Raw genomic sequence first — 25,670 nt, forward strand, 5'->3', positions numbered from 1 at the left:
GAAATGAGTCTCTTCAGTCACGGGGCCCAGAGACACTGAAGTTGGATGTGGGATGGAGCAGCCTGTATGTGCCAGGACAGTGTGTGTGTTGGGATGGGGCAAGAACAGCTGTGAAGTATTTGGAGGTTTAGTGGGAAGAAACACAGCGAAGTGGGAGTTGGTGAGCTCCTCTGGAAACACTAGAGACTTGTTTTTCAAGCTGCTTTATGTACTACTGAGGATGCTGTGTCTGTGGTACATTCCCAGTGACCTGGGATATTAAACTTCCCTCTGGCTGTGCTGAAGTACAGTTCATGGTTTGTGTCCTCTTGTCAACTTTCCTGTGCCTTTGGGTAGGTCTGGACCCTTTTCAGCCATACATTCCCTCTCCAGTGCTTCTTCAGGGTTTCTTACAGCCCGAGACTTATGTCCTCTCTATGTGGGATTTGTTTAATTTGATGCTATAGTTCAGTGCTGCTTTATTTTTTAAAAGCTGTGGCCCTTGTGACTTGAGGAACTGCTGCTGACTTCTGGCGTGATGAGTGTCTGCTGTGTGATCCAGGGCAGCCATTTCCCTCCAATCCCAATGTACCGTGGAATGGCTGGGAGCCCTGCAGAGGGATTAACTCTGCCTCTTCTTTCTGGAGTATCAGCTTTTCCTTCTGTGTGTTTGGATCCTTTGTGCTCCTAAACAATGTGCCTGGTTCCTCTCAGTCCTCTGCAAGTATCTGTCTCACCTGCACTGGGCTCTTCATCACCTGCCTCCTGTGGAAGGAAGATCTGCTGCTCCTGGAAAGTGCCAGTGCTTAATATTTTGTTGTCAGGAAGTCCTGGCTTGTGCTTTTCATATCCACCCCTTCACAAGAGGTAACTTCTCTAAGAAGAGAAGGTTCCTTGTGTCTACATACTTCTCTGACAAACAGGTGATATCTTGAGGCCATGAAAGTATGTGCAAACCCAGCCAGGGGAAGTGGGTACAGTGAGAGGGAGTCTGGGCAATGAGGATTCTCGTCTTGCTTGCAGCAAGAAAACATCTCCTCTAGACCTGGTTTCCACTAAGTGCCAGGGGCTCTGCCTGTTGCCCCTTTCCCTTCTGCAGAAAGAGGGAATAACACCATGTGCAGGGGGAGGGACGAGCTGAGGTCAGCAGTGGCTCTTCCCAAAGAAGTTGTAACCTAGCTGAGCTGATTGGTAAGCAGCTGATTGGGAATTTTGGTACTAATGCCAGCTCTGACAGTGCCAGGCCTTGGTTGATGCTACAGCTCACAGGGTACAGTGCCTTTATTTTGTTATTATGTTGAGGGAGTTTTATCATAGCCAGGATAACCATTTCCTTCCTCTTTGCACTCCAGCTCCCTCACTGCTGCCCTGCTCAGGGCCTTGCTGCCTCTTAACTCAGGTGAAATTGCATTGGCCTCTGAATGTTTGTTATTGCTGTGCCCTGAGCATTCTTGTTTGGATATAGCTGCCTGTGGGAAGAGAAAGTCCCTTGATTTCCAAGGAGAACTGCTTGTTTGTGCTGTGAAGTCCCTATTTTCTAGGGGATGTTGAACCTTTGGTACATCCTAAAGGGCACATAATGACAGGAATAGAGGATCTTTTCTTTAGAACTGCTGTGGTGAGGGAAGGGGCTGTGGGAGACTCCCAGGCACTGGAGGGAGGGTGCAGAAATCCCCGAGGGTGAGTCCCAGGTATTCCCTGCATCTTTGCTGCACCATCCCTCAGGGCTGTGTCAGTGGTCCCTTCAGCAAAGCTGTTGCTGCAGCAGCTTTGCTTTGTGACAGCTCCACTTCTGCTCCTCCTGGCACTTGGGATCCTTGGAGTGGGTGTTCACCGTGCCCGGTGAGAACAACAGGGGGTGTTTGGGGCAGCGTCTTTTGAAGCGGTGACCTGGGCACAGTTCATCTTTGCCATAAACCTTCCACAGGGATGCTGGCTGTTTCTGTGTGATGTGGTGATACTGGGAATTATCACTCTGGAAGAGCAGATCCTTTGTCTCCCACAGCTGATTGGGAGCACAAAGAACTGTGTTGCAGAGGAGCTTTGCTGCTTGCTGAAGGTGAGGAATGAGTCTTGGTGCACGAAGGGGTAATTAGTAGAGCTGCCTCAGGCTGAGATTTGATGGATGTAGGGAGGAGCAGGGGCTGCAGAGAAACCTCTGCAGGACTTTGAGACAATACATGATTAGAAGAACTGAATGAATGGGCCTGCTTTGGCCTGAAGAATTGGTCATGTCCTTTTCTGGTGCCTTTGGCTGACTCATACCACTGAGTGTTCCTCAGGGAGCCGGTAGCTCCCAGCATCCAAGGTACTGTGCTTGTTATAGGGCAGCCTGGAGACATATTGCAGGCAGCTGCCAGAGGGAATGCCACGTTACCGGCAGGCAGCCAGCACAGGCTGGATGCAGATCCATGGGAAGTGGATGCCAGGGCTGGGGTGTGCCAGCGAGCGACTCATATCACTCCCTGCTGTCCTTTGCACTTCCTTGGGCTGCCAGGAGGTTATATCTTCCTTACCCTGTTCTTTGCTCTTTCCCCTTTCTGGAATTGCAGAGTTAATCTATCAGGACTCTCCAGGGAGTGCCAGTCTTCCCAGTATGCCAGTGAGCAGATGGATCCCTCTCTGCTGTCTCATGTCTGCATTTCCAAACCAAAGTGGGTAGCTAAGCACCTTTGGATCTGGCTAAGATGATCCCAGACAGAGCCTGTTTTGTTCAGCAAGGAGATCAAATTGAGATTATTTTTTAATGTGAAACTCTTGAATGCAGAGGTTCTGTGCAGATTTAGCTCATTAGGAAACTGCAGAAAGCTTTTGTTGCCATTGCTAAATGAGACAAAAGAGGAAGTAAAAGTGGTTCTGTGCTGTGAAGTGGATTAATAGTTTTGTTTTATAATAAACCACAGATTTATGGACAAGTGAATCCCCCACCTTCCTTTCTCTTTGTTCCACTGCATCGTTCCTTCTTCAATGTGTTTTTACTAGAGGAATTCCCAGAATCATGAGAGGAACTGTTCTTCCTGTGAGCTTGTCTTTTATTGAAATACAAGAGGAAGTTCCTTAGACTTCTGTGAAAAGGTTCAATAGGCCTCATGAGAGAGGAAGTCACATTTTCAGCATGTTTTACTAATGACAAAGCACTCAAAACCAAAGCTGGAATGAGCAGCCAGTTCCTCCTTGGAATTCCCTGGGGAGCAGCAGCCCAGCGGGTAGGATCCCACTGCCCCTGTGCTGCCACTCCTGCTTCCTCCTTACAGCAAAGGCTTGATACTGGAGCAATAGGAGCTGGGAGGTGAGATGTTTCACTGAGTGCTGCAACTCCAGCTTTCCATTCTGCCTGTTCTCCAGAAGCTGTGGGGCTGGAGCCCAGGATGCTGGCCTGTGTGCCAGCATGGGCTGGAGTCAAAACACAGCACTGGGGAAAGCCTGGATTCAGCTGGAATCGCTGATAGAGCTGCCACTGGTGTTGGTGACTGTGGGGTTCCATCAGTGCATGTCAGTGATGCACTGTCAGGAGGAAGGGAACTGTGTTTGGGCAAAGATGATAAAAATCCCAGTGCTTCCTGAGATTTGTCTTTGGGTTAGATAAAGTCTGATGCATTGCAGTCTTGTCCTAAACCTTGCAGAGGTAGGAATTTGATCCTTAATGAGTTTTATTATAGTCAACTATGAAGGGGAAGAAATCCCAGGCTCTGTTCCTTCTGTGAGTTGCAGCAGATGAGACTAAATCTTCTGGCTCCTCTCAGTACTGAGCTCAGCATGTGGCCACCCTCATCCCTCGTCCTGCTGGAAGCAGGGAAGGGACAGTGTGTGTGAATTTGAGCAGCTCTTGCTGCTAGATAAGCTGGGGACTTGCTATATATATCAAATTGCCTTCTCTTCCCCTGTATCAATTGGCTGGGGATTTCCCTTTCTATGAGTGCCTTTGGAGCAGCAGGCATGGCCAGTGCTGTTTTTAGAAGCAGTTAAGCTTGTGCTTAGAGAGAGCACGAGATGGGAGCACTTAAGCTCAGCTGAACTTGCTGACCTGCCCACATCCTTTGAGGTGAGGTTATTAATGAAAGCAGGTCAGTGTGCAAGGCACTACCTCCATGGGATTTTCCATTGCTGAAGTGCAAACCAGTTTTGAAAGGCTCCAGATACTTGGAAATTAAAGACCAAAGGCTCTGATTTAACCTTCTTAAACTTTGGGGGCTTGGGGTGGGAAAGGGGAATTGTTAAACACCAGGCAAGGTTTTGCTTGGTTTTAGGAGGGATACCACCCCCAGAAAAGCTTCATGAAGGCCAAGTTTCCAAGTTCTAGTTCATTGCCTGGTTGTGAAGAACAGCTGTGGCAACACAAAACCCTGAGAGGGTTCCTTGGGAAGGAGGATGTTCAGGCTGTAGACCTAACAAACCATCAGGAGATAGTGCCTGCAAACTCAGGGTTTCCATGGGAGCAAACAGCTCTGACCATGCTCAGGTTGGACTTGCAATTGAAAGTGAGCTCTTAGCTTATTAATAACTCAAGGGTTTTCATCTCTTCTTGTGGTCTTCTGTAGCTTGATGGTAAAAGCCCTGAGCAGATGTTCATTGCTCTGTTTTAGAGGTTCTTCCTGTGATGGCACAATTATTGCAAGTTTTGGAGAGGAACTGGCTTTCCCCCAGGAGCGGGGAGGAGTGTTCAGCAGAGCTGTGTGTTCCCAGCCATGTTTCAAGGGTCAGTGCTGCAGGGCCTGGCACAGGATTCTCCTTGTCACTTGTGAGGAGGCTGCTGGGGAAACTGGGCTTGGTCTGGGTGAGTCAAGAGAATAAGTACTGATGCTTCCTTGTCCTCTCAGACCTGCTGATGGTTTCGGTCACAGCTTTTTCACATATGTGTTTATGTGGGTTACTAAAAGATGCTTCATTTTATTCCTATGGAAGAAAACTACCCTTGGAGAACACAGGCTTTCCTAGAAATTTTGCCTGTGGTGAATGGTGGCACTTGAGCTCTGGCCTGGGGTCTGCCTCCAGCCAGCAAAATGAGCTTCCAGAGCTGAGGAGCCTCAGCCGCACCTGAAGTGTCTGTCACAGGGCTGTGAATCCCAGCAGTGTTATTGTGATCACCTGGAGTAAAAGCAGTATTTTCTGCTTTCAGACACTGTTTCTATTGACTGTCCTAGGGGAGATTCCAGATCCTTGCAGGCAGGCACCACTTTGGATGCCAGAGGTGTCCTGACTGCCCTTTACCTAGTTCCCCCCATCCATCCTGTCCTCTGGCTGCAGTAACATGCCTCAGAAACCTTAGGACTCCTAAAGTAATACCACATGGGTATGTTTATGCACTTGTATAAAATAATAATAGTTACATTTGTAATAATAACAGGACTGACATTGTGTTGCTGCTGTTTGGTTGAAATTATTTTAAAGTACTCACGTGTTGAATGCCAGGGTGCTTGCGAAAGCCCTGAGCTTGGCTGGGAAAACCTGTAGTGGGGTAGGGAGGGGAAGTGGCACACTTCAGGACTTTGTCTTTGGATTTCAGATGTCTTTGGATGTCTTTGGTGTGTTTGGTCACATATCTCAGGTTTTTTCTGCAGTCACAAAGATTGCCTTTCAGAAAAACTGTGGCTGTCAGAGACTCTCCAGGCTGATAGGAGTTAAAGGGGAATTCTCCTTGTGCATAATGAGAGCTGAGTGTTTGCATAAAGACCAGTTTAGACAGCACTTCTCTGGCCTGGCGACTTGGGATGTGACCTCGGTAGTGCAGGCACCGTTTCCTTGAAGCTGTTGCTGCTTCCTTCCTGAGACTGAGCTGAAGTCAGTGCACGGTGTGGAGGGAGGGGCCAGGGCAGCATGACAGGGAGCCCCGGCCTGCACATCCCTCCCTTCCGAGCTGCAGGACGCCGGGAGCAGGCAGGAGCCTGGATGGCAGCTGGGATGGGTCCGTCTGCACTGCTCTGGGTAGGGACCAGGCAATTGTTCGCACTTGAATAAAGCCTTAATTGTGACTTGAAATGTCCCAACTGCTTTTTTAAAGAAAAGCAAACAAAGCTGGAGAACTACAGGCTGGAGTTACAGGGAACTTTGAAAATGTTTGCCAAAGCTGTGCTTCCTGTCTCTGTCAGTCCCTTGGTTATGGAGTTCAGCTTGGAGCTTTGGCTTTTAATTCCTTCTCTTGCAGCTTGGGATGAAAGGCCTGTAGGGTGGGCATGGCACGGGAGCAGCAGGGCTCTCTTGGTCCGTGGCTCTTCCGCGTGCCCCCGTGGAAAAGGCTGAGGGGTCTGTCCCTGTCTGCGGCTGCCTCGGGCTGGCTGGGATGGGAAGGAATCAGTGCGGTGATGGCAGCGCCTCCGCCAGGCCCCGCTCCTTCCGAGCCCGAAGGAGGAGGCAGACGCTGAGCTGTCAGGGGACCATCCCCGGTGTGCTGCTGCCACCTGGTGCCACCGGCTGCCCCAGCCCCGGGGCTGCGGCGCCGGCAGAGCCACAGCCTCGGGAGGAGAGGGGAGATGAGCTTCGAAACTCCTGCTCCTGGCTCTGCTTCCTTCACCGTCATTGCGTTCCCCTTGAAACTCCGATTTCACTGTCATTAATGCAAAGAGCAGTGTCAGCTGGCAGGCAGGCTGCTGAAATTAATTATGCTTAAAATCATTGCAGAGATGGATAGCAGTGCTCGTTTGCTGGCAAAGTGCTGGGCTCTGTTCTCTTCCCTCATTATCCCATACATCTTGATGGCATCTGGGTGACACTGCTGGACCCTGCAGCTGGGGTCTGTCAGAATCTGCCTGTGCACCCCCATCTCACAGACTCACATAATGCAAGGTTTGAAAAGGACCTTAAAGATAATTTTGTTCCATCTTGCACATGGTATAAACTGTTTTCTGGCTCATGTGTGTATCCATCTCTCCTGAATCCTGGCAGAGCAAGATGTGGCAGAGAAAAGGATGGGACAGACAAAATGCTGCTGGGAACATGGTCCTGGAGCTTGGATGCACCATAAGGATCTCCCCCTCCCTGGTTCCTTCACTCTTCTGCAAAACAAGTTGTCATTACCCTGCTTTGACAGTGTCCCCAGGCTGAACTGTCCCCTGAGCCTGACACAGAGGTGGCTGGCAGGTCTTGGCTCCAGGTGTATCCCGGCCCAGCCTATTGAGTTCAGCGTTTTTTAAATTTTAGTGGTGTTTTCCTCCTCCAAGATCTAGTCTTGTTTGCCTGTTTCCCCCTCCAGCTCTTTCCACACCCTCTTCTACATTCCTGCATCTTTCCTTCCAAAGCTTCCGCTGTTCTTCCATCCTCAGCAGTCCTCAGTTCTACACTGTTCAGCAGCACAAACCCCAAAACTGCCTGTAGCCCAGTGCTGCTCCTGCTCCAGTGGTGTCTGCTCAGCTCAGTGACCCCTGTTCCCTACCAGCAACTCTGCCCCAGAGTCTGCATTGTTCTTCCCAAGCTCTGTGATCTTCAGCTACCTCATGTATTTCCTTTTCCAAAATTACTCCTGTTCATTCTCCCTTTTGGCAGTGGTGCGTCCATGGCAGCTCTGGGGTCCAGGCCTGCCTACAGTTGTGCAGGCTCAGGGCTCCTGGCAGAGCTGCTCTGGGTTTTACTAAACCAGAGCTTTGCTTTTATTGGGCATTAAGCCTGTGGCTGCTCCAGGCACCCCTCTGATTTCTCCAACCTTCTTTCCCCTTCTTTTTTACTGCAGAGGACCTTATTTCTTTAGAGGGGGAAGGACAAAATACGGTGTCAGCATTCCCTCCTGCCTCTCTGCATTCCTCCTGGCACTCTGCTCTTTTCCCTGCACCAGGCACGAGTTCTGGTTTGTCCTCTGATCTCTGCCCCTGTGCTGTCTGTTCCTCCCTGTTGCACTTTTCTTCTTCCCCCCTTGCTCAGTTTCTCAGCTGCCTCTGAATCCTTCTCCATGCTGTGTAGCTTCTCTCCTGTTAAAAGCAAAGCTCACCTTTGCTCCTGCTCACCTCCTATGCCTATTTTTTTTCCCCACTTCCGTGATAAGTCTCTTGGACACAGCCCAGTCAAAGTGAAGTCCCTCATCTCCTCAGCCTGCTGCTGCAAAAACCCTGAGCTTGGCTAAATCTCCATGTTATTCTCCCCACCTTCACCATTTGGGAGATTTGACTCCATGGCAGTTGTGCTCCTGAAATCCTGAACTCGCTCTGCCCGTTCTCTCCTTTGCTCTGCTGCTCCTCCCGCTCTTCCTTGGGGATTTGCTGTCCCAGCAGGGCTCTGGTTTCTGTCCTGTTGCCCTGTGTAACCTTATCCTCACACATCTCTTGCCCTCCTTTGCAGCTGGCACAGGCAGATTCTGTCCCTCTCGCCTGTGCCTGGCTGTCAGTTACAGGCCTGGATAATCTGTCCGTGTGTTCCCCGTGTCCCTCTGTGGCTGAGCCCAGCCTCCAGCATCCTCCCTGTACAGCTGTGTGTGCTTGCCCTGGGAATGGGCATGAGTGCCCAGCACTGGCCACATGTGGGTGTGTTTTTGAGGGCTTTTCCCCCGTAGGATGGTGCTGTGCAGTCAGGAGCATTCCTGGCTACGGCACCTTTCCCTGAACCCTGCAGTCCTGCAGAGAGCTGATTTATGTGTCCTGGCCTGAGCTCTTGGGAACAATTCCGTGTTTGAAACTTAGATGTTCCCGCTTGGAATTCAGCTGAAGCCTCAGCAGCCTTCAAAGAAGTCATGATTACTTTGAAATATGAACAAAAATGCTTTCAGGGTATTTTAATTATGACCTGACTCCTGGCTTGGACAGCCAGGAAGAATTTGCAAGTTTGACCTTCTCCTGGTGGCTGTGGGTGAGGTGGGGTGGGATGTGGTTCTGTGCCATGGGCTAAGTGAGGCAGTGGCCATGTCTTGCTCTGTGTTGGCCTGAGGCCATCCCCTGGAACTCAGGATGGGCCATGCAGTGTAATGGCAGGTGGCCCCCTCCCCTGGGGTAATTCCTCTTGTCCTCCCCACATCTCCCAGGTAGGATAACTTTGAACATGAGACTCAGTCTGTGAGCCCAAGTCACTGATCCTGGGAGGAGCACCTGGAGGTTGGGGTGTGCCAAGGGCGCCATGGGCAGCTCTGCTTACCCAGAGCCTGTGGAGATTCATGTATTCAGACCTGGACTAAAACCAGCTATTTAATGGAGTTTTAAACACTCCAAGCAATAAAAAGGACAACTTTTCCCACAAGCTTGATGGAATTGATTCCATTCTGAAACTTCATCCACCAGTAATTGGATTGAGATCTGTCCTTGTCAGCAGGACCAATACTTAGCATAAATACTGCAGTATATTGAAGAATTCTTTTATTTTATTATCTTTGGGTTTTTAAGCTGCATAGGTGAGCTGGTTTTGCTTTGGATCAGTACATGGCATTGGTCTTCCTGCTCCAAGTGTGCTGGCTGAGCTCTGGCAGTTGTAGCCATGGTCCCAGCAGTGCTGGGGACAGAAGTGCCACCCATCAGTCCCCTCTCTCATCACTGCTATTATATATTTTTGCGGTGGATTTTTTGCCAGTCCCCGCTGAGCAGCTCATATGGGGATGCCTGTGAGATCCTCTAATCTGGACTTCCAGCAGCCCTTCATCCATGGGTAATTCTTCATCCTGGAATTCTTTTCCCCTTGGTTAGACCATATATTATCCCTTCATGCTGCAGAGCAATCTGAATACTTTGGCAACTTGTCACCATCATCTCGTATTGCTGTGACATTTGGGGGCTCTGGTAGCCCGATCTTTTCTTTTTAATAGTTATTCAGCAGTAAAAGAGTTTTGTTGTTGAAGAGTAGCTGGTCATGGCCATCATTAGAAACAGCCCTCTTAGCTGTAATTTTGTTTAAAATAACAAAGACCAGCCCATACAATCTGCTTTGCATGTAGCTGTGAGGTCTGACAATTACATTTTTAGCCTCTAATTAGTGGGAGGCTTGAGATAGCTGTTTCTGTTTCACTTGGGATCACAATAAGGCTAATAGGTTTCCTGGTTTTTTCCTTCTAACATCCCCTGTTTAATATTGGACTTGTTCTTCCCCTTTAAGTGTACCAGCACCAACTCTACCATTTTAGCTGAAATTAAAGCAAAAATCTCTGCCTGGGGCAGATGCTGAGTGCAGAGAGCTCTGCTCCAACTGCAAACAATGGCTGGAGTTTTATGAGCAATTAAAATCGAGTCTCCTAGCAGGGAGTGAGGAGCTGCCAGGGGCCACCCACCTCGCCTGGGGCACCCATGACACTCCTGCAACCAGGAAGCCTTAGCCAGCTCTTGCTCCCTTTCCCAGCTTCCCACAGCTCCATGTGTGTATCTTGTATGGGCACCCTCCCTCCTTCCCACAGGACCCCTGTTCGTGCTGTGCTGGCAGTGATGGCAGGGATCGGGTGCTGTTCCTCATTATTCTGTGTTCCCCACACTTGTTCATCCCACTGTACTAGAAGCAGGGCTTTCAGCTTTTTTCAGAGGTTCCTGTAAATTCACAGCACCGTGCTTTTGTTGCTCCTCCATGAGACCTGAGGGATAGGAAATGATTCTCCTGGGTTTTGACAGCCCAGTTGTTTGTGGGGATTGCTGCGATTCCCAGTTCCTGTCACATCCTGGCTTGGATTGCAGCTGAGAGGGGACCTGCGTGTTGCAGGCCAGAGCTGCCATTTGGAAAAGGAGCAGTCCTTTCCTGGTGTGTGTGTGTGTGACAGTCTGGCCAGGGATGAAGGCTGAGCATCCTGGAGGATGCAGTCAGAGCTTGGTGGTCCTGGCCAGGTTCTTCCAGCAGCATCTTCCACCATCTGCAGGGAACGGGGACAGAGGTTTCCACATTGCTCCAGTCCCTCCCCCTCTGTTTCTCACCAGGAGGGCCAAAGATCCCTAGAGGCAGCAGTGTGGTTGCATAAGGAAGTGTGGTGTGACTCACTCAAGCAGGAGGCTACAGGAGAGCAAATGAAGAGTTTTACGAGTGTTCTCAACTCTGACACGGCTTTATTATCTGAGGGTTTGTCTCCCAGACTGAGAGTTCCAGAGTGGGTTACAAGCTATAAAAATGCCCAAGAGAAATTAATTATTTTCTCTACTTCCCCCAGCCCAGCAGTGTCGGGTCACATCACCTTACCAGCCCCACCAGCAGCACCAGTGCCTCCCTCCTGTGCCTCCTCCAGTGAGCTATGGGGAGGGCAGGCAGCTGCTGGCCCCGTGCTCTGCCTGTGACTGCACAGCACCAGAAAAGCCTGAGGCTCTGGGCTTTGGGGTGACTGAACATGAAAAAACTCGACATGACCTATTGGTGTGCCAGTGAGAGGACAAGGAGGAATGGGTTCAAACTGAGAGAGGAAATTTAGGTTAGATGTATTGGGAAGGAATTCTTCTCTGTGAGTGTGGGCAGGCCTGGCACAGGTTGCCCAGAGAGGCTGTGGCTGCCCCTGGATCCCTGGAAGTGTCCAAGGCCAGGCAGGATGGGGCTTGGAGCAACCTGCTTTTGCCCATGGCAGGAGCTGGAACAAGATGACCTTTAAGGTCCCTTTTAATCAAAAGCATTTTGTGATTAAGTGATTCCATCTGTGTGTGAAAGGCCATTGTTCTCTTTTATCGTCTTTTCAGTGCTATCCTTTTTGTCTTGGCTTTCTCTGTCCCTGGTCCCTTCTTCATTTAATTCTGTAGCATCAGCCTCCACCTTGGCATAGCAGGTGGCCAGCCCCAGCCCATCCCCAGCCCATCCCCTGTCACCAAGGTTTTAAGGAGAACTTCTATCCTGGATTTTAGGGTAATCCAGCCTCTCGCATGGGAGGCAGCTCCTTGAGGAGGTGCCAAACCTGGCTTCCACAGGAGAAGTTGGTGGGTGCAGCCTAGAGAGGTGCTGGACATCATTGCTGGGTGCAGAGCTACCACCACTCTCCCAAGGGCTGGAGACCCCTGGGCTAGAGGCCACAGGGGCAGAGCCAGCAGCCAGTGGGACACAGCAGCCTTTGAAAGGAGGATGGCCATGGCCAGCCCTGAAACAGAGGGATGCATTTGAGATGCCAGCACAGGAGCACGTGGAGCTGCACAAGTGCTTGAGCAAGACTGCCTGGTGGCCTGGGCTGAGTGTCATTTGGGTAAGGCTGGAGGCTCCCCAGAGGTACAAGCAGCACTTGGATTTTGGTAGTATCTCCTGACTTTTTCTCACCCCATTAATCCTCAGGAATCCCTTCAGCTTTGTCCCTGCTCCCACTGGAGGAGGAAGGCCCTGGGGACACAGGAGCAGCAGCATTCCAGCAGGCTGAGCTCATGGGGCCAGGAGTCCTGCTGCCATGGATTGCCTTCCTCTTGGGCAACTGGCTGTCCAGAGAGCTGGGGGATGGGAGTGAGGAGGAGCCTCCTCAGTCATGATGAAGCCACAGAGTTTCAGTTTCTGGTCATTACTGACTTGTACAAGGAAGGAACCGAGAAACCGCACTGGCCATTAGCAATGATTGCATAGATTGGTCCAAAGCACACTGCAGGAACAGTACTCCTGTTGTTCAGTGTTGTCAATAATTCAAGTATCTTCAGATTTAGTGAAAAAAAGGATATTTAACATTTTTCTTCCCTTTCTTACCTACAAACTAATTGTGCTTCTCACATCACTTGCAAGTCACCAGTTGGCAGTGACTCTCCTGGTAGCTCCTGCTGGAGGCTCTTTCCTTTGTGAAGTCTGATATGTGAGATTATTTGCTAAGTAGTGGGAAAAAGGCCTTTATAGTTCAAAAGAGCCAGACTGATCTGGGTTTGAAGGGTGATAGTGCACTGCTTGTTTTTTTCTGTTTTCATAGGAAATTTGATTCCCAATGTGTGGGAATCACAGTTTCATAGTTTCCTGGAACTTGGTGATCTGCTTTTAAATGTAAGGTAATGTGACAGAATGGTTTGGGTTGGAAGATTCCTTACTTATCATCTTGTTCTACCCCCTGCCATGGCAGGGACACCTCCCACTGTCCCAGGCTACTGCAAGCCCTGTCCAGCCTGGCCTTGGGCACTTCCTGGGATCCAGGGGCAGCCACAGCTTCTCTGGGCACCCTGTGCCAGGGCCTGCCCACCCTCACAGGGAACAATTCCTAATTCCCAACATCTCATCCATCCCTGTATTCTGGCAGTGGGAAACCATTCCCTGTGTCCTGTCCCTCCATGCCTTGTTCAGCTCTCCTGGAGCCCCCTCAGGCTCTGGAAGGGGCTCTGAGCTCTCCCTGGATCCTTTCCTTCTTCAGGTGAACACCCCCAGCTCTCCCTGCCGGGCTCCAGCCCTCAGAGCAGCTCCATGGCCCCAGAAAGATAAGAATTAATGTAGAGATACATTGCACAAGACTGGAGTCCTTTCTGACCTCCCATGCCTTTCTCCTGTCCTTTCCTGTCAAATGCATCGCGGGATGTGAGAGATGATCTGAAAGGCCAAGGATAACGATTCCAGCCTGGGCACGGCAGGAGCAGGGTGGGAGCAGCTGCCTCACTGTGGGAATCACATCTCAGCAATGACTCCTCCATGCTGGCATTCAGCTTGGCCTTCTGATGTGTGGGTGTCAAACCTGACTTAATTATGGGCTGGGAAGGAAATCCCTGAGCAAAGGAAAGCCTTGGGCAGGTATTCAGAACTCTTCTGTAGCCAACACAATTCCTGAGTGGTGGAAGGAGGGGGATTCCCAGCTGGGATGTGTTGTGTGAGATGTTTAGATAATCTCCAATTGCACATTTGTTGGCATTTGTATTTCACCTGAGGAGGAGAAAGGTTAAAATTAATGGTGGCAAAATTTACGGAAGACCTTGAGCATTCCCGGAGTTCTGACATGCTACAGGATACTGGCAGAAATCAGGTTGGGTTGGTGAGCTCTGAGCCATCCTCAACCTACACTGAAATACTGAAGATCCCTGTTTAAAATGTATTTAAAAAACATTGGGACACACACATGCAGATTTCTGTGCTGTTTCACAGAATCCCAGAATGGTTTGGGTGGGAAGGGGCCTTAAAGCCCATCCCACCCCCTGCGATAGGCAGGGACACCTTCCACTATCCCAGGTTGCTCCAAGCCTCATCCAGCCTGACCTTGGACACTGCCAGGGATGAGGCAGTGGGAGGCTGCTCAGGCACATGAGTGGTACCAGGACAGGAGTGCCCAGGGCTCAGCCCATCCCTGGTGCCAGCGTTTAATTGTAGATAATTCCATCCCCTCTGGGGGGCTGGAAGAGCAAAACAGAGGCAAAGTGTGGGCAGATGAGAGAGATGCTGGTGATCAACTGATCTTGGAGACACCTGAAAACTTTGAGGAAGGGTCTCTTCCTCCATGGAGTTCCCAGGATCACCTGTGGGAGCATCTGGTCCTGTTGGAAAAGATCTTGGAGCAGGACCTTGTTCAAGTCTTGCTGCTTGGCTTTCCCCTTCCTACAGATGCCCCATGTAACCTCCCTCAAGCAGGGCAAAGCTGGCAGAAGGACTTGCTGTTTTTCCTGGTACTTGGAGTGCTTGCATCCTGCCCCACCTCCCAGGCAGGACCCAATTGGTTTTAGAGGTGTTTTACTCCCAGGACCACAGTGATCTTCTCCAAACACTCAGGTTTCCTGTGAAGGATCTTCCCCAGGTCCTTGAACCACAATGACCAAGCCTGTCTTCCTTCAGCTCCCTCCTGTGTTCCCCCAAAGTGGGGGTTTTGTGCTTGTGGGGCACAGGCTCTTGTAGGCTTATGTGACAAGTCCTGGGTGCTGTGTGAGTGAGTGACCAAAAGGATTTGGTGGCTCCCCCTGATGCTGAATCTGGTTTCCAGCAGCTCCTGGAAAGGGCACAAAGCAGAGGTTGGCAGGGATAGGGAGAGACTGGGCACTGGCCTCAGGGGTCTTGATTTTTTTTTTTCCCCTCTGTGTTGACACTGAAGTACCATTCCTGTAAATTCAATTTCTTAACTAAATTCGTATAAGCTAAACTTCTGCTCTGGGTTGTCTCCTCTTTGCTGCAGGTGAGACTTGTAGAAGAACAAGAAGAGACTGAGCTGTGATTGAACCAGGAGGGTTTGGACGGTGTCTGAGGATGGTGAGTCCATGTCTTATTTCATCTCTACAGGATGGACATTGAGGAGCTGGGAAGGGTCTGAAGCCCCAGGAGCAGCTGAGGAAGCTGGGTAGGGGCTCAGCCTGGAGCAAAGGAGGCTCAGGGGGGCCCTTGTGGCTCTGCACAGCTCCTGCCAGGAGGGGACAGCCGGGGGGGTCGGGCTGTGCTCCCAGGGAACAGGGACAGGAGGAGAGGGAACGGCTTCAGGCTGGGCCAGGGGAGGATCAGGGGGGATTTTGGGAAAATTTCTCACTGAAAGGGTTGTCCAGCCCTGGTGCAGCTGCCCAGGGCAGGGTCAGTGTCTCTGTGCCTGGAGGGGTTTAACAACCCTGTGCATGTGGCACTTGAGGACACGGTTTAGTGGTGGCCTTGACAGTGCTTTGGGGGTGGTTGGACTCATTGATCTTAAGAGAGCTTTTCCAACCCTAATGATTCCATGAATCTGGTCTGCCTCTGTCCTCTGTGGGTGGTCTTGTTCTTTGTGTGTCCAAATCTTGTACTGCTGCTAAATGTAGGAGAAGAAATACAAGAATGGGCAAGAAGAGTGCAACAGTATTGTGTATTATATACAATAATATAATAGAAAGGATTTATCACTGTCATCAAGATGCTGTTAACAGGAGACATTTATTCCTAAATCTCTTACTGGAATATATTGGGAAAAAAAGTAAGACTGAAACCCCTTCTGTCTCCCTGTACTACTGACATAGTCATGCAGTTTTTCAGTGGCTTACTGATTTATTTTTTCTTTAAAACTTACTGCTGGGGTTTCTCATTGTGTTCCTCTGTCGCCTCTCAGTGAAGGATTTCACAGCATGTTAATAACAGCTCTGGTGCCACCAAAGAAGCAGAAATTTCACAAGAATTAGTCACAGAAAAATGTGGTAGCAAAGAATCTGAACCACAGCCAAAGCAGCCAGATTGCTGATAAACTTGGATAAAGGGCCTCTAATACCACCAGCAAGAAATAACCCAAAATACAAGGGATCTGCTGGGAGAAAAAAGCTGGAGACTGGGAATATTGAAAGATGTGCTGAGAGTGTCCTGAGGGGGGTAGTTTGAAGAGGGGTGATCTGCATGTGGGCTGTGGGTGGGCAGAGCCTGAACTTGCTGCAGTGACATGGACCAGCACCAGCTTCGTGTTGATGTGGGGGAAGAGGTGCTGAGGAGAACTGTAGAGACAGACAAAGGGCTGGAAATTCAGACTGAGGACATGAACATTTAGGTTAAACACATTAGAAAAAAAAAGATGAAAATCTGGTAGAGTGCTTGAGGAAATGGTGACGTCTCCTGAGGGATTGTCCCCGATGTATTTTGCTAACAACTGGAATAGGAAAGGAAACATGCTCTCTGCATGAGTTAAGCTCTCAGCTTGAGTAGCTACACACTCAGCATTTTTGCTGTAGCCCCTGTCCTCATGCTCTCTGATGCTGCCTCAAGATTTCCTGTGCTTCTGCTGGGAGAACTCATCCCCACACTGCAGGGTGAGGAACTTAGTCTGGGGTGGGGAGGTGAAAGTCCTCACCTGTCAAAACCTGAGAAAGGGCCTCACACTGCAGCTTGGAGCTGCCCTGGTGTCACGTTGGAGGCGTGAAACCCAATGGCTCCTGTGGGTGGGACTGAGGTGAGAGGGATGCAATCAGATATGAATGAAAAAATGGGAATAAACACATGAAAATGCATCAAAAATCTCCCCAGGAAAAACAGAGAAGGCCAGACTGAGCCCCCTGAGGGCAAGGCTGGTCAGACACCTGAGTGACAGGGCCTAGTGAATGCTGCAGGGGTTTGTGACTCAGGTGTGTGCTCTCACCTGGCAGGACCTGCAGCTCAGGGACTTGGTAATCCAGAAACTATTTATTGATGTTTTATGAGCCCTTGGTAGGTTTTCCTTCCATGAAATCATCAGGCTTTTAAAAACCAGGTGAAGATTTGCAGCTGTGTCAGAGTTGTGCTGCCGAACACCTCTTGCTTTGTTTTGGAACCAGCCCCATATTGTTTTGACTGGTCTTGTATTGGGAATAACAATAAAGTGTGGTGCTGCCTGTGAGCATCTCCTCCCCTTTTGTAGATCTCCACACATTCCCCATAGACATCTGAAGAGCCTTTTAAATTCTTTGTAGCAAAGCCATCTTTTGTTCTCATCACCCCTGCCTGGATCTGTGGTTTGTTTTTTTGGGGGGGGGGGTTTGAAGTTTTTTGGGGACAGGGTTTGGTTTGCTCGGTTGGATTTTTGTTGTTTTTCTTGTTGGTTTTTTGTTGGGGTTTTTTGTTTGGTTTTTTGAGTGCAGAGACTGGAAATTTGGATTTACTAAAACATGGAAGCTTTGCTTTTCCCTGAACTCCTTTCTTGTGTCTGGACACACCTTACCCTGACCTGGCTCTGCCCACCCTTGGGTGTAATCATTGTTTGATTTCTTCTGCATGAGAGGGTTTCCTTATCAGTACCCTAAGATGCCTTTACCATTTTAAAGGATCTTCTGAGAAGGTTGGTTTTGTTTTTTTAAATATTTCATTAAAATGTTCTTGTGATTTTTTAAAAATTATTTTTTCATTTTGGAAAAAATAAACCAACCACCAAAAGCCCTTCCCATTTCACCCACTGTTTTGGGAAGAGACTATGGGCTTTTTGTCTCCCATGGCAAGGGAGAGAAAGCAACTTGTAATTGCAAGCTGTAGAAATAAGCACTTACCTCCACCCCCTTACCTGAGCTTTTGTCAGCAGCTGAAGGCAGAGAGCTGATGGAAACTCCTGACAGCCTCCTTGGAGTCCTTCTGTGACCTCTCCAGAGGGCTGTGGCTCCTGAGTTAGTCACAGGGAGGGCTGGAGGTGGGCTGTGGGTTAGGGGGTGCCTCGGGGCTGGCTGGATCCCTGTTCCCTGCAGCCACACTGAGTGCTTCCTTAATTCCCTGTGCTCACGGGAGGCTGAGGCCACCGCACCAGGGTCCTGTGGTTAGCAAGGGCAGGCCCAAAAGCTTTGCCCTTACTCAGCAGCACCCCAGATGTGCCTCATGATCTGCTTCCCTTTCTGCTGCTCCACATTCGTGGTCTAGTGTTAACAGCTTGGATTGCATAACTCTTCCCACTTTTCCCCAAAACTAGCTGCTGATGGGGATGACCTTGAAGACAGCAGTAGTGTTGGTTTAATCCTGATCTCTGGCTAATGGAGCCCCAACAAGCACTTAGTACCTTAATACATTACTTAAAACGAATCTGGCAGGTGGGTTGGTGCAGGTGCTCTGCTGGCACTCAGTGCTCAGCTCCCTCTCCTGACTGCTGGGATACTGGTACTGTGTGCATCTGGTTCTTACCTGTGGAGGGGCCCATGACTTACCCGAGGTGGGCATTGGCAGCCACCCCTCATCCACTTGTGCTGGTGCATGGAGTTGACAGCCCATGACTTGTGCCCTTTTGTCCCTCTCCTCAAAGGTTTCTTGCTGCATGTTCAGTTCCATGCTCACCTCTGGGCACCTTTCTGAACAAATACCAAATGCAGTATTACAGATCTATGAATTATTCTATCATCCTATCCAGATTAAAAGATGACACCCACCATCCCAGTCTTGATTTATGGGGTATAAAACAGTAACTTCTCTTTGCACAGGCTTAAGGGTTTCCACCTCAGGCTCCGCAGCCTTTCAGTTCACCCACAAACCTCCCTAGCCTTTGAGGAAATTAACTATTTATGTAAGGGGACCTGAAACAAAGATGCCCTTTGTGCAACAGAAGCAGGGGAGGCAGAACAAGAAGTGCCTTTGGCCACAGCTCATCAGTCTCAGCATCAGCTTATGGAGAGAGAGAAATACATGTCTGAGGGCAGCTCATCTCACCCAATGTAGGCATCTGCCAGGCAGAAAGAGAATGAATTTTAACTTTTAGAATAAGATAAATGATGCAAGTTTCTTCCTTCCCCATCTCACCTGGAAAAAAAAAAGATCTAGATAACCAGTTCCTAGTTTGATCGTCACTGAAAATAAATATTCACACCTGGAAGGATCTAAAGTAGAGTATCCTGATGGCCCCTCTGCTGCTGGTGCCCCTGGCTGTCAGACAGAGCTTCCCTGGCTCCCACTGACTTCTCATGTCCTGGAATTCCCTTTCCAGGGCAGTCACCTGCTCCTGCCAATTTTTCTGTCGGTTTTCTCCAGCTGGAGGCAGATCAGGGCAGTCTGTGCAGTGGATGTGCTATTAGGGACAGGGCTGTGCATGCACATTTCTGCCAGCCCTTGCCTCCCCTCCCCTCCCCTCCATCTGTAGGATGATGGCCTGTGCTGGGGTGAGGAGAAGCCCACCCTTAATCTATAGAAGAGATGGGTGTGGTGCCTTCTAAGGAGAGAGCAATTTTATTTGTGGTTCCAAAAAGAAATAGAGGATAAAGCTATGCCAGGGCTGGGAAGGGTGTACATGTCTGTGGAAGGCTGAGTCAGGTGTGCTGGCAACTCCCTGCAGTGAATGAGAGCAGTTTTTCTCTTAGAATCATGGAATGGTTTGGGTTAGAAGGGACGTGGCCCGGTGGGAATTAACTGCTCCCTTGCCCCCACTTTCCCAAACTTGCAGAAAGTTGGACCAGCCACTGGCAAAATGATTCATTTCAGGATGCTGACTGGCTCCAGACCACAAGAGAGATTTCAGCATCCTGATGCCCATCCCATGCTCCAATGCAGATTCCTTGGGCAAGTGGGACCAGATGTTCCCTGTGAACCCTGTGCTGCAGGGCTCCTGGTGCATGTAGGTGTGTCTCCATGAGGAATATCATCTCCTTTGGAGGCTGCAGGATGGCCCCTTGAGTGCCAGTCCTATCTTTGCCAAGCACTGTATCATCTCCAAGCCTCTAAATCCCTTTTGGGACCTTCAGGAGAAGGCTGCAAGCTGTTTACCTGCAGTGTGGATCCAGGGATGTCTGGAGGGGTGGGAGGAGCAGCATAGGAACAGTGGGCATTGCTAGTGGGAGGGAAAAGGGGCGAATCACTTCCAGCTGCCCTTAAGAACATGCTGCCCACATAATATTCAGCTTCTCTTCCTCAGAACTGAGAAACACTTGTAAAGGTGGTTGGGAGATGATGAAGGAGATTTCTCTCTGTGCCTACATGAACACACACACTGAGAACACTCAGAGGAGCCCAGTTCTGTGAAATAACTTTCTCTTCCTCTGTGACAGTGGAGAAGAGAGCCCAGCTGGGGAGGCATCCGAGGTGGCATTTAGGAATTCCCTCTGGCTAAGCCAGCTAAGGAGTCTGGAGCACTGTGCAGTCCTGTGCTGGGCTGCCCAGCACCACTCCTGCCTTTGCCTGGGTCACTGGAGGGAAAGGAGGGCAGGTATTTTGGGAACTCTTGAAGGAAGTGAAAGGAGAGTCTAAATCAAGTTCCTCTTGAAAGTCTGTGAAGCCACTGAACTTCAGAGCAAGGTTTCTGCTCTGCAGCAGGCTCAGTGCTTGGGCAGAAGTTTCTAAGTCGTGTGTGAGTCTTTTTCTGATACTAAAAGTGCAGAAATATTTCAGTGAAAGCAGAAGTTCTATTTGTGGACGTTCAGGTCAGCTTCAGTTGGAAATTCAGAGTACTGATCTGACAAGCAGCCCTTTAACCCTGCACAGCTGCAGCTTAGGGGGGTTACAATGCAAACAATTCCTGTGCCAAGCCCTGAACTGAGCCTTGGCCCTAAAAATCTTACTGTTGGTTGGAGCAAACCTCTTACCTACCTTGTCAGTGGTTTTGTGTGTTAGAGACTGGTCTTGTGCTGTGTGCACTTAACAGCAATGTGTGCTCACACTCTGCCCAAGAGACTCCCGGACTTCAGCTGTTCCCCAAATGTGCTATGTTGCTTTTCCCCGATACATGTCAAAACCCCAATAAATATTGGCTTTACAGTGTTTTTAGCCACACTTTCTCTCTAGTATAAAAGGTTCCTTCAGCTTTAGCTGCTCTGTCTTCTCTCAGAATTCCCTCCAGTGACCCAGGCAAAGGTCACCTGCAGGGAGCAGGGCACCTCGCCTGCCACTCACTTTTGGCCAAGACAAATCTGTAACCTCATCCATAACCCTCTGTCCTTATGTGTAATCCTCTGTTTGTGTCCATAACCCTCTGTTCTTGTGTTCTGGTTTGTGGGTGCTGGCTGGTTCAGGTGCCCCAAGGATGAGCAATGCCTAACATCCACCCTCTGTGCTCCGTGTAAATGGTGGAGTGGGGCAACACGAGGGTGAAATGGGATTTCATGGCTTATCTGCAGGTGTGGCTATGTGTTCTTCTAAGTCTTTAATCCTAAGTAGTGAACCTAGTGTAACCATGTGAGTCTGTGGGATTGTTTTGTCATGGAACTGAATTTTGCTCTGCAAGTAACAGTGGGCAGCATGTCTGGGTGTCACAAAGCTGTCCCTTTAGCCAAGGCAGCTCTGAATAATGTAATCTTGAACAATTTTGCAGAGAAATGCTGAAGTCTTTTATCTGAGTTGAGAAAAGCTCTTTGAGATCCCATTGGTATTGCTGGGGAGAGCTGTCTGTGGTGTCTTTGGGGCAAACACATCTAAGAGGAGCTCAGTGGCTACAGGCTGTGCTCTGTTTGCATTTGTGTTTTGGGAGCAAAAAGTTGTGATTTGAGCCAGATAGTGGGGCCTTTGAGGACTGATGAAGGGTCAGGTTTTAATTTTGCATTTTAACAGAGATTCTCCCTCTGGCTCAGTGGTGGGGGCAGAGCAGCAGCTGATGGTAGAAATGAATATGGGTTTGCCCAAGAAGCTGCTTCTGTGGTTCCTGAGATAGACTGTGACCCGGGAGCTGTTTGCTCCTGGGCTTGATGAACAGCAGGTAGTAAAAGTGAGCTTGTAGGGGGCTGGTGTGGGGAGGTGGGTGCTCAACCACAGCATTTCCTATGCCCATGGCCTTACCCTGTGTCTGTGAGCATTTCCAACGGGAGCTGGAGAAACTTCACATGGGAGCTAAGTGTCCAAGTGGTCAGCAAGAGGAGCCTTGTCCACTCCAGAGCACAGGCTCCAGCACACAGGTGCTGGTGGGAGCCAGGGACATCTGACTAGTCCCTGTGCACATGAAGCTCCTGGAATGGAGGACTTATAGTCTTGGGAGTGTTGAACGGTGAGATGCAGCAGGCAGCCCCTTTATCCTCATCTCCTGGTCCATGCACAGAGGACTGCTGGAGGAGAGCAGGCTCAGGGGTGCAGTGGCACATCCTGGCTGAGCTTCTGCGAGCAGGGCCAGGGCTGAGGGCTTGGCATTGGAGTGCAGGGCTGGGGGCAGAGGGGTCGGTGCTGGTGCCGAGGCCTTGCGCCAAGGGCTTGATGCTGAGGTGGAGGGGTCGGCACAGGGTTGAAGGGCTCAGGGCAGAGGGCTTCATGCCAGAGTAGAGGGCTCGGAGCAGAGGGCACAGAGCTGCGGCCGGGGTCTTGGAGCAGAGGCCTCAGTGCTGGTGTGGAGGCGTTGGTGTGGGGTCAGTGGGCTCGTGTCAGAAGGCTCCGTGCCGGGGTGCCAGGGTGGAGGGCTTGGGGCAGAGGGCGCAGTGCCGGGGCACGAAGCAGCCCTCCCGCTATTGTTCCCGGCGCTCCCAGTGCCGCCATCAGTGCGGCACGAGGCAGGTGCCGGCGGGAGCAGCGCCATGGGCCGGGAATGCCGCTCCCGGCCGAGGAACGGGCAGCGCCCGCGATCCCGCCGCCCGCTCCATTTTCTGTCTCGCCCGTCACGGAGACGCTCAGATGGCAGAGCCGCGCTCGGCGGCCCTGGGAGGGAGGTGGAGTCTGCCCGTCCTCCGCCCGCCCTCCCTCCATTGTCGGCGGCGGCACCGGCACCTGCTCGGGCCGCCGGCGGCCGGGATGCTCCTGCCCTTCCCGGCGGAGCGGGGACGCTGCCGCAGTGCCGGGGCCGCAGCTCGCAGCCGGAGGGAGGAGATGCTGCTTGTGCCTGCCCGGCCCTGCTGCAGTCTCGGAAAATGAACATGAGTCTGCCAGGCCGCGTCTCCTGCTCCATGCTCAACTGCTTTGTAAGTGCTGCTTTTTATTCCCCTTCTCTCCTTCATGGAAGCGGGGCCATAAGCCAGCTGCGCTCTCCAACTCACATGCCGGTGAAGGCATTCTCTGCATCTGCCCGGGGAGAAGGGGGATCCCCTTCTCCTGGCTCCCACATGCCGCCGGAGGACACCGTGGGCCGTCCCTGCTGCCCTGTCCGGGCCCAAGGGCACAGCAGTGCCCGGCGCCGCGGGCTGAGCCCCGGCAGGCCTTGGCCACTCTGCTGGGCCCCGCAGGCTCTGCGCCCTGCCTGAAGCTGAGAAATTACCGTGCGAGAGCATCCGAGCCCCGGGAGCCCCGCGCCCCCTCCCTGGCTGCGGCTGTGCAGGACCCCTTCGGTGCTGTGCTGAGCTGAGCTGAGGGGTCCTGCACTCGGCACCTTTTATACCTTCAGCGAGAGGGGGTTTCCTGCTCTGACCCTTCCTGCAGACCCACCCTCCACCCCCCAGGGCACTCCTGGCCAGATGGGCTCCGAGGGCTTCAAGAGGCTTGTGAAGAGAGCAGGATGCTGACCCCCGCCCTGCCGGTACCGGGGATGGGGCTGTGGCGGGAGGGGATGCTCAGCCTCCGCCTGCCCTGTGCTGCAGGCGAGGAGGGACTCAAGGACACCCAGGCGGGTGGAGAGCTCGGGCCGCCCTGTTCCAGTTCCTGCTGCTCCCTGGGATTTCCCTGCAAACTGCAAAGTGAGGATGGGAGAGGATCTCTGCTTCCTGGCTGCTGCACCGGCACACGGGCACACACCTTCCCTTTGTGCTCCCCTGAGCTGGCGCCTCAGCCTTGGAGTGAGCCACTGGCAGGAGGGGCCCCGAGCCCCCCGTGGTCTCCAGTGAGCATTGGCTGCTGCTGTAGCTGGTGCTGTGCCCTGTGTCTCTCAGAGCATGGTGACAGGGGCAGTGCCTTTCCCTCCAGCTGGGGCTGATGCTGAGTTTTATGAAGGCTCTAAGAGCATGTTACATGTGTGCAGGTTTCTTGGATGTGAGGTGGGAGGGGTCTGGCTGCCCCTGTCTGAGGTCCAGGGAGCACCTCAGGCCAGGCTCTTCCTGCAGGCGCTGAGGTTTCAGCCCCTGTCAGAAACACAAGAGAATTCAGCATCATTTGAAATATTCCTGAGCCAGAAGGATTGGGATCTCCTTTTTTCAGGTTGAAATTGGGATTCTGGCTTGGGTGACATATCCAGAAAGATATGTCATTTTAAAATATTACTCAGTGCTTGCAGAACACAGCATTTCCTGGTAAATGCTAGAGCCTAGAGCTAGAGTTAGAGAGCAAGCAGCCTTCTGAAGAAGACCTTCCCACACCAAATACATGTGGAATTAGCAGCATCCTGGACTCCCAACAGTGAGCATCTGCAGCTGAATGTCTGGGTGCCACTCCTTTGGCAGCAGTTCAGTGATGTGACAGGGCCTGGGTGAGGGCTGGTGAAAATTGGTACCAATTGTTCATACCAGCGCTCAAGGAGCATTGGGACAATCCTCTGAGACACATGGTGGGATTTGGGGTGTCCCGTGCAGGGCCAGGAGTGGGAATTGATGATCCTTATGCTTTCCAGCTCAAGACACTCTGATTGTATGAATGCATGGAGATTCTCATGTTCGAAACTGAGACATACACTCCACTTTGTCAAGGATGGCATGTGCAGGTTCTGTGTGACCATCCTGAGGCCTCTGTGGGTTTTCTTGGGTGTCCATCCAAACAGGCTGGACATATCCAGCTGCCCTGGACTTGGTGCTGGCACCAATCAGTAGTGCCTGTTGTGAATTATGTGCACTGGGGTGCAGTTGTTATAGGGTTGTAGGTTGTTCACAGTTGTATCTTCTCCTGCCGAAGATTCAAGCTCTTCCCAGACTTTGGTGTGAGAGTGAAAACGAAAACTTCTAAAACAAAGCAGTCCTTAAGAGGAGGAAGAGTAGGCTGACATTGGCCTGTGGATGGAAACCCTCTGTGTCATGGTGTGTCTGCTCTGGTGCCATGTAACGGGAACAGCTGATGTGACAAGTTACTGTCACATCAGTCCCCTGTGGCCAAGGTGTGTCTGCTTGGCTTTCCAAACACCACTCAGCTGGAAGAGGTGGGACTTGGAGGTTTCAGCATTTCACTGTGATGTGGGCACTCTGAACAGCCAGAGGAACTGCTGGGGTCTGGAGGCAGAAAAGGCATTTCCATGCACAGGTATCCCCAAGCTCCTGGGCTGCCAAGAGTATCCAGCAGCTTCAATTTTTGGCTTTCACAGTGTGTTCTGGTCAAGGCTGTCTGACTGTGTGCTCTGTTTGCAATGCAGGGTGAGGAAGGCCCTCCCAGTTTGGAGTACATCCAGGCCAAGGACTTGTTCCCTCCAAAGGAGCTCATAAAGGAGGAGGAGTCACTGCAGGTAAGGAAGTAAAAACACCCAAACAGCTCTGGGATGTGGCAGGCTGGGCTCTGCAGAGCAGCTCTCCGGCCCAGCACATCCTGGAGGCCACGGGCTGGGGGCACACTCGGGGCAGCAACTCCCTGTGCATGGGGGCCAGGCCAGCTCTTCCCAGGCCCTGGCCCTGGCTACCCAGCCCTGGCAGGATGCAGCTGGAGCTGCTGCAGTGGCACAGCCAGCCCTGGCATTCCCCGGGGGAAGCGCTGCTGCCTGCCCTTGCCCTGCAGCCTGCATCCAGGGAGATTCTGGGACAGGAGTAGTGTGGGGGCCGTGCTCTGTGCAGCTGCACTGC

The 25,670-nt window shown here is 51.2% G+C and overlaps 1 protein-coding gene across 2 annotated transcripts in view; it reads left to right on the top strand.

Annotated features, from left to right (window-relative positions):
* The window catches only part of MTMR4 (myotubularin related protein 4), a 56,533-nt gene that overhangs the window by 5,767 nt on the left and 25,096 nt on the right, over positions 1-25,670 (top strand). The window contains exons 2-3 of one of the 2 annotated variants that reach the window (XM_071447597.1): positions 14,876-14,949; positions 25,250-25,339. In XM_071447597.1, the coding sequence (XP_071303698.1) occupies positions 14,947-14,949; positions 25,250-25,339 (93 nt within the window). In that variant the 5' untranslated portion in view covers positions 14,876-14,946. Of the gene's footprint in view, positions 1-14,875; positions 14,950-22,694; positions 22,947-25,249; positions 25,340-25,670 lie in introns of those variants that run through there. The other variant, XM_071447596.1, reaches the window with a different exon arrangement.

This window comes from Agelaius tricolor, unplaced genomic scaffold (assembly GCF_023055355.1).
Source record: "Agelaius tricolor isolate 1412-34295 unplaced genomic scaffold, bAgeTri1.0.p SCAF_25, whole genome shotgun sequence".
In the NCBI taxonomy this organism is placed as follows: Eukaryota; Metazoa; Chordata; class Aves; order Passeriformes; family Icteridae; genus Agelaius; species Agelaius tricolor.